Source organism: Stegastes partitus, unplaced genomic scaffold, assembly GCF_000690725.1.
Source record: "Stegastes partitus isolate 25-593 unplaced genomic scaffold, Stegastes_partitus-1.0.2 Scaffold374, whole genome shotgun sequence".
Classification (NCBI taxonomy): Eukaryota; Metazoa; Chordata; class Actinopteri; family Pomacentridae; genus Stegastes; species Stegastes partitus.
Genome location: NW_007578105.1, coordinates 258,613 through 269,845, shown reverse-complemented (window position 1 = coordinate 269,845; position 11,233 = coordinate 258,613). Strand labels below are relative to the sequence as shown.

At 42.8% G+C, this 11,233-nt stretch overlaps 1 protein-coding gene across 15 annotated transcripts in view; it reads left to right on the top strand.

Moving 5' to 3' along the window:
* Positions 1–11,233, top strand: part of baz2ba (bromodomain adjacent to zinc finger domain, 2Ba) — a 67,056-nt gene that overhangs the window by 28,616 nt on the left and 27,207 nt on the right. For all 15 annotated transcript variants that reach the window (XM_008284815.1, XM_008284817.1, XM_008284813.1 and 12 more), the window contains exons 3-4: positions 6,984–7,166; positions 10,997–11,188. In XM_008284815.1, the coding sequence (XP_008283037.1) occupies positions 6,986–7,166; positions 10,997–11,188 (373 nt within the window). In that variant the 5' untranslated portion in view covers positions 6,984–6,985. The remainder of the gene's footprint in view (positions 1–6,983; positions 7,167–10,996; positions 11,189–11,233) is intronic.

The window sequence follows — 11,233 nt, the reverse complement described above, 5'->3', positions numbered from 1 at the left end:
TTTTTTTCCAGTATTTCCTGCATTTATTTAAATATGTGCAGTTCGCAGAATGAAGGATATCTTATTTATATTTTCACAGGAAATCACACTCAGCAATGATAAAACTGTGGTTTATATGATAAATCCTGTGTTATTTTATAGGACTGGATTCATACCTGATATGAGTTCAAAATCACACACTGTAAATAAGATGGTATATCATTTAAAATATTTATTCTTGTAACAAAGGACTGCCCTGCTTGCTCTTCAATTCATTCAGTGCATGTAATCAAGACATGCCATCGTTTCAAAAAAGAGGAGCATCAGAGCTTGCAGTGATGCAGATTTCTAGTCACATAAATCACTGAAGCAAAGCATTGTCAATATTAATGTTGCAAATCTTCTAGGTTGTGTAAAAAATGTTTGAGTAATGGCAACTTTTTTCTTTTTTTAACACAAGACAAAATTGATAAAGTATCTACTGTGAAAGAGGGAAAAAGACCAGATGTGTCCAAAGTCATTGTTTCCAAATGCTTCCAGCTAAGCATCAGTTTGTTGCAGCTTCTCAGCTAGTCATTAGCCTCATTGTAAATATTTTTTTGAAGATTCTAAATAAAAACGTACAAGATAATAAAGTTAGTATGGCAGCAATTACAGTATTTCAGCGTGGCTTACCTGGGCAATGTCGTGGGAGTAATGAGACATAATTATAATTACATTTTGATATGATTCAGCACTGAAAAATTGTGCAAATGTCTGCAAAGCTCTTTTTAAATACTGAAGAATCTCAGCTGCTGTATTTAATATGTATAATGTATTTTGTAAAGTGAGTTGTGCAGCTGGTATCTAAGCTCAATGTTTAATGCCTCAAGGTACCTTTTTTGCAAATCATCAGTTTGGCTCTTTGCACCGAGTTCCATACAATGAAGCTCTGTTGTGGAAATAGGACTTTAAAATACTGTAAGAGTCTGTAATCTAAATCGTAATTAACCTTAACAGACATTGGCTTACCACTCACCTTGCCTCCAATGCATCTGGCAAGTGTCTGTGTGTGTACATGTGCATTGCGTGAATGTGTGTGTTATTCTCTGACGCACGCAATTGTGTTATTCTGAGCTTCCAAACTGCTCCAAAGTCATTATGGATTCTTGTAGACACATGCAGCCAGTGGCGAGCAGATCTGGTTCAGTTTGCAGAAAACCCGTAATGAGCAGTGAGACTGGCAGATGAGTGTGAGTGGCTAGCAGAGGGAGAAGGGCAGATTCATCAGGGATGATTGCCTGATGCACACTTCTGGTTTTTTGATGTGAAGACCCTGCTAGGTTACCATGGGGAGAATAATTAGCTTTGGCTGGATGCAGATGCGAATGAGCGTAAGAGATGGGAATTTTCTTATTGAGCTTACTTTATGATACTTAGAATGGTGCATATGGGTGTGCTTGTGTGCACACTGATACACATACACAGAGATTTTCTTTCCCAAATACATGCACACAGACACACACTCACTACCGGCTCATTCTCTTCTATTTATGGCCAGGAAATGGGAGTAGTGCTATGTCTGGTTGAGCTGAGTAACACTATTCTGTCACACATAGGTTTGACATCAAACACAAGTGACAAGCCTATCCTATTCCTCTCCACCGAGTCATCACCATGTCCCAAAATCACATTATTGTCACTGGGAACCCAGCAGAGACGGATGGTGAGTAGGGGTGTTGATTCCAGCCTTTGGCATCTACAGTATGCTTGAAAAGGCAAATAAAGCCATTTGGCAAGAGCTGATTTCTTGTCATTTCAAAAATATACAGAATGCGTGTGGCACGCCATTTGGTTTTATATTTTATCTAAAGCCTCTTACAGCTACATGGATACGCGTGTGTGTATGGGTTACAACAAGGCCCAGTGAATACTGAGACTGGAAACTCCTCCGTGCTAACACTCTACCATTTGTTGCACACGGGACCATATCATTACCTTTTTACCCTGGCAGGCAGTAAGCAGCTCTAGCGTGGTAAGCTCCAGTGTTACATGGAGGCAGGCAGGCAGTGGTGTGGCTGTAATAAGACCTGTGGCCAGCACCACTGCCAAGGCTAGCTGAGGCAGGGTGAGAGATGGTGCCCATCCCCTACATGCCCTGCTCTGCCATCTGTCACTGGGCAGGAGCAGTGCCGAGGGAGGGGTCTGAGTCACTCTAGTTGTTGTCACCTAGATGGGCCACACTGGGGCATGCTGTCTCTTTGTACTTCTTTCAGGCGTTGGTGCAATCCACTGTGAGTTCTTGACGCAATTATGCAGTTTTGTAAATATCCTGTTAAGAATTGTTATTCAGTTATTCGGTATGCTGTAGATTTTTTTTAACTTCATGAATTAATAATGTATAAAGTGTCATGAGGTGTCTCAGTGATATAACACCGCAAACAGAACAGAGCCACACCGATTAGCTGATTAATAGTCATGCGACCAGTGGTGTAGCACGATATCATTCCAGACATACTGTCTCTTTAAATGTTCTCTGAGTTGATGTTTGACACTGGACAAAGGTTGTCACTTTTTTTGCCAAGACGACTGGTTATGTCATTTCCTGGCTGACGGTGTGCGTGCAGGGAGAAGGAGGGTGAAGAGAGGGAAAAAAAGGGGTCAGGCGAGCTTGTGCGTGTACTCTGTTATAAGCAAGATGAGCTTGCTCAGTTAGTGTTCATTGCCAACAAGCATGCAAAGTACAAACATCCACATCCATATGCACATGTCGTGCCTACAAAAACATACACCCACACGAACATATACAAACACAAAGTGGGATGGGAAGTTCAAAATAGTGTGTCTGAGCAGCAGCTATTCAAGGTCAGAAATAAAAGATGTTCTTGCTGATTAAGAGTCAGTGCTAATGATCTCACTTTCACAAACATATGTGCTACAGAAAGTACCTCTGTGTGTGTGTGTATGTGTGCTGTGCTTGTGATAAGTGAGTCATGAGAGCTGACTGACAGTTTGTCACCTGGTAACCAGAGGACCGTCTGGATATTTGACAAGTATTGTCAATTCTCAGAAAGAACTTTATTATTTATGGGAAATGGCAACATAAAAACTCGATATGTTTTTCAGGGCAAAACAGAAGAAACTGTGTTAAAAACAGATCTCAATGACTCCATATGCTGATGATGATTACTCACTCCAATCCTTTTTTTTGTTACAAGCAGCCATCATCGTGACACACTTGCTATGTCGACACTTCTCTTGTTAGCTGCTCGGAGCAGGACACAACTAAATAGAGGTCTGTGTTTGACACAGTTGCGGATCACAATAAAAAAGCAGGGAGTAAGAGATCCAGAGGAGAGAGTGAATGTTGCAGAAGCAGCGATGATACAGTCTTTGTCGTCTGCGGTAAGGAGAAAAAAAGAAAGAGAGCTGGGAGCCACCGTGTGTCTTTGAATGGGGTCAGGGCATCATGGGGAATAATGCATTTCCCTTCTCTTGCGCCAGGCGCTCCTTCCATTACGGCTGGAGAAGAGACATTGTGTCCACACTCTGATTACCACTGATCCATGCTGATGACTCTGTTGGCGGATTATCTCAGTTAGTATCAGCCATCTGTTACTGTGTGTACGTGTGTGTGTGTGTTTTTTGTGTCTGTGTCTGTGTGTGTGTGTGTGTGTGTGTGTGTTGAAGGGGCGAGGAGAAAAGGGGCAGGAGTGAGACACATAGGAGGTTGAATAGTTTGAGGCTGTGACACACACACACATGCCGCGCATAAGCACACAAACACTCCTATATAGGCACATGCATTGGCAGCCTTTTGGAAAACCGCTGCATGCATAACCCAGCACCATTACATACACGCAACCCAGACATACAACACCACAAAACAAATGCGTGATGTAAGGCCACATACCAAGCAGCACAGGCCATTACACCACCGCCAAATGCACGTGCACTATATCTCCTTTATACTATTCTGCCCTCCTTTCAGATGATAGTGACATGTGAAGGCTCCTATATGAAGGCCACATGCAATCATAAAACCACAGAGCTGTTTATAGCTACACTATCTCCTGAAGGGCCGTTGCATCTAGCCACTATTAGCTGCATGCGTTGACAGCTGGGTGCTGTGTTGTATTTGTGGACGTGACTGTGAATCCGGCGCTGGAACACATCTTATAAATCATAGTTCAGCCATTAGCATAAATTCTCCCTCTCCTTGCATCTGCGAGACCTGCTGTTTCTGGTTGCGGCGTTCTGTGTTGATTGGTTGGTGTTGTTCAAGTCAAATTGATTTAGCCGTTCACGGAGATTATAACGCTTGCCTTATACCGCCACTGTGGTGTGCCGTTAATTACCTATAAAATCAAGCTAATTCTGATGCTAAATCCATTTTAATTTCTCATAATTAAGTCAGGATTGGATCCTTAAATACCTTGGCGCTCCATTATTGTTGCAATCATTGTTGTGGCTGTGCATTTGGTGGTACATTGCTGAGCTCAATCTTATTATTGTTATTAGATTTAATTGCACTAAGTGATCAGTTTGTAGTTGTCGGAGGAAGATGGACTTGCCTCGCAGTCGTTTTTTTCCCCCGCTGTCCTTTCTCTCTCTGTCTCTCATCCCAGAAAGAGGCCCTTTGAGAGATTGTGAGAGATGAGAGAAGATGAGGGGGAGGGTAGCTCTGCTTTACACCTCTGCAAAGGAGGGATTGCTTTTTTGTTGTTTGTTAGGGGGGAAATCAATTCTGTTCACATCATCACGTTTTGACAAGGCGAGGCATTAAGTGCAGATATTGAGAAACGACAGGAATGGTTTACAGCCTGTCCTTCATCTTCTTCACTCCTTTCCTTTCTTCTGCCTTTTTTTTCCACAACAAAATCAGAGTATATTGTCTTGCTTATCCGTTTTTCTTCTCAATCTGTATCTCTTTTTCTCTCTCTGTATCCCTCGTTCTCTCCCTCTTTCCGTGTTTTTTCCTTCCCTCTGAAAAGGTAGGGAATGATCCGCTTCACTTACCAGCTGACACCACATAAGCTTGCTCGTCCTCTGAGACACAAGCCTTTTGTTTTCGTGTGCATTATGATAATTATGAAGGGCCACAGCTCCTCTCCATTTTCATCACACTTCTAATAATACTTACATTTTTTTTTTGTCAGGAGCCTTGAAGAAAAAAACACACTTTTTTTTTTCCTAAATGTTGCGGAAGAATCCTTTTTTCATGTTTTTTTTTTTTTCCCCACCGTAACCTGACATTTAAAAGGTGACAGCCAAAGTGAAGGAGCATAGAGTGTGACGGCCATTCGAGCAACAGAGTGTGGCAGAGAGGTAACAGTTTTTTGGTTGAAATCATGATAAAACTGCTCATCTCCACTCGACCAGAAATTTATTCTTGTAACTAATATGTAACATTCATTTACCCGCCGTTAGGGTTCATAATTTGGCTCTTTTGCCCACATCCTGTCACCTTGCATGAGAGGCCATTGGAAGGACCTTTGACCTTGCTCATAATTACACAACCACCATCTTTTCACTGCAGCAATGGCAGTCATGGCTGCCCAAGTCCGATGGCACACCAGCCTCCTCCCCGTGGACTGCAGCAGGTTTTCTTGTCATCCGCGCCTCTCGCTCTCCCTCTCTCCCTCTCTCTTGTCAGTGTTGCTCCTGGCGAAAGGCTGATACTTGATATTCAGAGGATAGCAGCTTTTGTCTCAGAGATTTAATCAGTGGCTCTGCTCCCACTGCAGAGGAGAGAGGGAGGGAGAGAGGGAGGGTGGCGGAGGGGTGGCAGGAGAGAGAGGGAGAAGGAAAGAGAGATGGAGGCAGAGACTGTTTATGTGTAATGACACAATAACAAAGCCTGCCTGTAAAACACAATCTGCAAACTGTGCGTTTGAAGGGGATTTTCAGTCCTGGATTAGTGTCAGGCAGAGGGATATGGAAAAGGAGAAGAGAGAAAAAGAGTCAGGTTGATGTGATAGACAGGGGAGGTGATTTTGTATGTGTGTGTCTGTCTGCAGTGGGGGTTGAAATGTGTGTGTGTGTGTGTGTGTGTGTGTCCTTGTGTGTGTGTGTATGTGTGTAATTCATGTGTTTTGAAACTGTTTTGTATTTATTTGGCTCCACAAGTCAGCGGCTGTGTGGGCATAGCCACATTGTGTTCTCAGTTGTAAGCAAAAGGGGATTAAAGCTGAATAATGTAAGTAAAATATTTGGCTGCAGAATGGCCAAATGTTTCTTGTGAGGGTTTATGTTGTTGGTTGGTTGATAATGGCTGGCATGGTGACTCTGCGAGATTGATAATGGAACGCTACCGTGTTGGTTAATGCACCTATCATCTAAAAGCCCATCCATTTAGTTCTAGTTGCAACTGAAAGGACTCGGAGAGCAGTGCTGTCTTTAAAGGCCTCAAAGAGCTCTTTTAATTTAAATGACATTCTTTTTCATCAGGGAGGTGTAAAGGGATCCTGGTTGTGAAACACAGGTGTGCATGTGTGTGCGTTTTCACACGTATGCCCCTGTTTGTCTAAGGGACAGAGAATGGCAAAGAAAAAGTGACAAATGTGTTATTTGTCTATTTTGTGTTTGAGTTTTGCGCTAACCTCTGTCATTTCAAACATCCCACTCCAACCCCAGCAGAGTGAGTTCTCTGTAAAAGGCTGTCCTGTTGAGGAACACATTCTCAGCACTGGTATTTTCTTGCATCAAAATGTAAAACCTGCTTTGTTGTCCGTTATCAGAGTCCTTAAACATGTCATCCTCCTTCCTACCCCATATTGAATCAATAGAGGCTGGGAGCCAGTGAGCATGGCTAAATAGAAATATTGTTCAGGGGAAGTGAGATGTGAAAGGAAAAGTGTCAGGAGGTGTGTGCGTGTGTGTATGTGTGCATGCGTGTGCTCGAATATGTTGTGTAGGTGTGACAGTATGCATTTGTGTGTATGTGTTTAAGCGCGTGTGTTTGTGAGTGTACGGGTGGGTGTGCTTTGCTATTGTAACCCTGCTGATTGGATTGTGTTTGACAGATATGGAGTCTGGAGAGCGGCTGGCCTCCCCTGCGCCCACCCTGTCTGCTGCTCGCACCTCCTCCCCTGCGGCCTCTTCCTCATCCTCCTCCTCTTCTTCCTCTTCGTCATCGCCTGCTCCCCACTCTAAGAGCAGCCTGGCCCCGAGCCCCTCAGCACTGGGATCCACCCTCAGCACCTCTGGTAAGAAACACTTTTTTCCTCTCCTGTGTCAATCTCCTGTCTCTCAAAAGCCATGTGCACAGAAGAAAAATACCAGCACACAATGTGAGCAGTTTTCAAGAAACCACCAAAAAAAAAAAAAAAGCCAAATATGGTCACCTTCATGTCTCGATAGCATTCACAATCCTCCTCATTTCTTTACCATGAAAAATGAGTTTCCTCCAGTATTAATTATACAGTTATTTTGCAGCCGGTGTGAATACACCTCTCTCCCAGCTACAAGGATTTTTTTTTTCCTGACAGCTTGGGTTGCAATTGAAAAGCTGCTGCATTAATGAATCCCAAACAATTAGGGGGCTCTTTTGTGTGAGAAACACACACATGCTTCGCCATGTCTCCTGACAACCTTCAGCTCTCTGGCTCCAGCTGCCTCAGAGTCAGGCTCAGCACGGCACCGTGCATGCATGTGTGTGTGTGTGTGTGTGTGTGAGAGAGAGAGAGAGAGGGAGAGTGGGAGAGAGAGTGTGTGTCCATGTGTGTGTGAGAAAGAGAAAGAGAGAGAGAGACAGAAAGACAGAGAGCCTCTGCCTGCATGATTTAACATTTGTTAGCCACTCAGGGTCTAGTCAGCCCTGTCCAGCATCCAGCTTCCTTTTCTATGTATTGGTCAAAGCCATTAGGCAGAGAGCAGTGTGTATATTTGGTGTGAGTGTATGTGCACGTGTTTGTATATTTGTGTTTTTCAGATATCCCTTGTGTGACTGAGTGAATCATTTGCTCATACTTTCTTCCTCCTCATCTCTTAATGTCTTGCTGTTTTTTCATAGACCCGCTACACACACACACACACACACAAGCACACACACAAGCACACACATAAACCAGCCCCGCACTGAGTAGGGAATAGGATATCCAGCTTTCTCCATGATTGTTGTGTTTTCTCTCTGTTACGAGAAGAGGAAAAGGAGAGAGCAAAATAAAGCCCCTTGTTTTGTCCTCCATATCCTCAGTGTTGCCCCAAAGAAGAAGCCATTAGGAGCATCTCCTTCTTATGCATTATACATCTCTCTTATCCCTCTGTGCCATTACGTGTGCTCAGATTTTCTAGATAAGCGATTTTGGACTGAGCGTCAAATGAAATGCTGAGATGCAGACTGTTAGCTCAGAACTTTTGCTGTGCTTTGTGGGAATCAAGCAAGCCAATTCTTTTTCACTTCATATAATGTTCACACACTGAGTATTTGGACCGTAACTCAAAACATGTATAGTATTTACACACTTATATAAAAGTAAAGCAAAAGAGTTAAGACATCTCATTTGCTTTCCCAGCACCAAGTATCATAATTAAAAGGAAAAACATTCTCATGCAGAACAACAAGAATACAACAAGAATATGTCAAGTGTGTTGTGTAAACAGGTAACATCAGTAATTACATATTGCAGAGATATAGTATCATCACAGACTGTGCAGGCATTGATTCAAGGTCCTTTGCCAATGTGCCAATAACACTTAAGAAAAAAGAATCTGAAGAACATAAAAATGAGCACGGACTCTGTTTATTTGTGTGTTTGTTTGTGTGTGTGTGCGTGTGTGTGTGTGTGCGTGTGTGTGTGTGTATGTGCATGTGTCATTGATGAGGATATCACTTGGAGAATAAAAGCTGATCGGCGCTTGTAGCACTCTCTCCTTCTGGGATCAACTCACGGATGCAATTAACTTAAATCTGTCTGTGGAAATTTGATTGACTGCAACAAACAACAAATTAATCCCCCTTCGGCAGCATCCAAACATGAAAAAAGCAGGCGGTGCAGTTTGTCAGAGCGGAGGAAGGATTGAAACAGAATGAGAAAGAGGGCGAGGGAGTGAGAGAGAGAAAGAGACACAGAGTGAGGAAGAGCGAGTAGGTAATCCTAGGTATGTCTTTCCCGTGCTTCTTTCTCGCTTCAAATTTTTAGATTTAATTATTCGCCTTCTGGAAGCCTGCATTAATATTGAAAAGGCATTTGCAGATGTCACTTTGTGTTGCCTAGAAAGGAATGGGGGTGTGCGGGGGAGAGGTGGGCACCCTAGGCATAAGTGAATGCTGTGGCTGGCCTTTCTGGGGGTTGCATTGCCGTCGTTTATCTTCGTATCCACTAGCTGACGCTGGCAAGGCGGGCTCTACATATTCAGCATATTCTAATGACATTCAAAAGGCAGATTTTGCTGTCTTGTGGCAGAGAGGGGCCTTGAAGCCAACACAAAGGGCTATACTCTCATATGTCACACTGCCAGCATGCTGGTGAGGCCACATAACCACAAGCAGTTTGGTTCTCCATTAAAAATAGTCTCTGAGATGCATCTGTAGAATCATGTTCATTTCTGTTCCCTACCAGTGTTTTGCGATAGAGCATACATAACTGGCCCTACTATTAGATCCTGCACTGCATTAGTTCAGAAAACACTATGCTCCAGTATCACTCTGCTTTACATTTCTGTGGTGTGTGCATGTGTATAGTAGTTTGACATTTTCATCTGCACTGTGCACAACACTTTCCTTTTCTTCAGTCATCACTTTTTTGCATGTGTATTACCTGGCTTATGCAGAGGCATCAAGCGGGCTTGCTCTCCTTTTCTGGAATAGAAATTGAATTTGCATGAAATATGCTCACACCAAATTGCATCTGACTCTGGGAGGAGGTAATACGTGGCAGTCGCCCCTGCCAGAAATGATTGTGCTCAGGAAAACGCTAGACGATGATGATGTTGATGAAGTATTCTTCTGTGCTGAAATTGAATGCCAAAAGGATAGAAGGAGGTTAGCTTTTTACACCTTATACACGCTCTTCTTTTTCTCACCAAGAATATCCAGGCTTTGTTACTGTGCAATGTATTCTCATTTTAAACTGAAGAAATATCAATACAGAAATAGTTCTGTGCTGGAATTGGATTATGACAAAATGCCCTGTAATATAAATGTGAATGTGTTACCGTATATACATAAGCATCAAGCTGAGGCAATAGTTAGTCTGTCATGCTCAGAAACAGAATGGCTGCCATTTAAAATTAGGTGCAGTGCGCACTCTGTGAAAGCTAAATCTGAAGTTAATTCTTACACAAATAGAAAACAGTCATTCTGTATTTAATTCTTCTATAGTTAGGTGGATAAGAAGCGACACCTTCAAAAGCTGTTTAAATCTTGTTTTTACACCCTGCCGATTCTTACATCTAGAGCTCAGAGAGGTAATTTGAGAACAATGTTTTCGGTCTGCACAAATAAACATACCGAACTAACAATGAGGCTATGAGTTGTGCTAAGGTGCAATAAACAACTGTCAAACCAGCTGTACACTAATGTCAAAACCGAACTTAGTGGAAGAAGGGATGTTAAATATGTAGAAATATTAAAATTATGTCAGAAGCGAGTATTTTTAGACACTGGAGTTCAAAGCTTAATTCACCTCCTATATGGAATTTATCTTTTAATCCTGTGATATAGGAATGCTTAGTCACTATCTCACACTGAAACAACAACTTCAAACAAACAAAAAAAAGCCATTTGATATAAACACCTATCAGTAAGACAATGTTTGTAAGAAACTCAAACACTCAGTGTATTAACACATCCGCAACCTGTCTACTGTCAAAAAAGTGTGTGTTTGTTTTTTGTTTGAAGATTTGGTGGATTTGAAAAAACTGAAAAGTCAAAAGTTCTACCAGCAGCATTTGTTTAAATTGGATCTGTCAAAAGTTGAGAACATTTGTACACCTGTTGCTTTGTGTCGCTGGCCGCTGAGCTGTTACACACAGCTATCTGTCATGGACTGAATGTGAAAACATTTCAACATGTCTCGGTTTGGATCTATCTCAGGCCGTCTGTTTGGAGCAGCGGGAGAGCAGCCCTTCATTGGCTCCACATTGTCAAGTGCCTTCCCTCTGGTCAACCACCCAGCCTTCGGAGCCCTCTACACTGCCGGAGCGGGCAGGCCTGAGTTTGGAGGCCTGGGCTCTCTGGGCATGTCAGCTGCTCTGGCTGCCCACCCCCAGCTAGGAGCCCTCTCTGGTAAGACGAAGACGTTTGAAACTTATGCAGCAATTGGCTAAATGG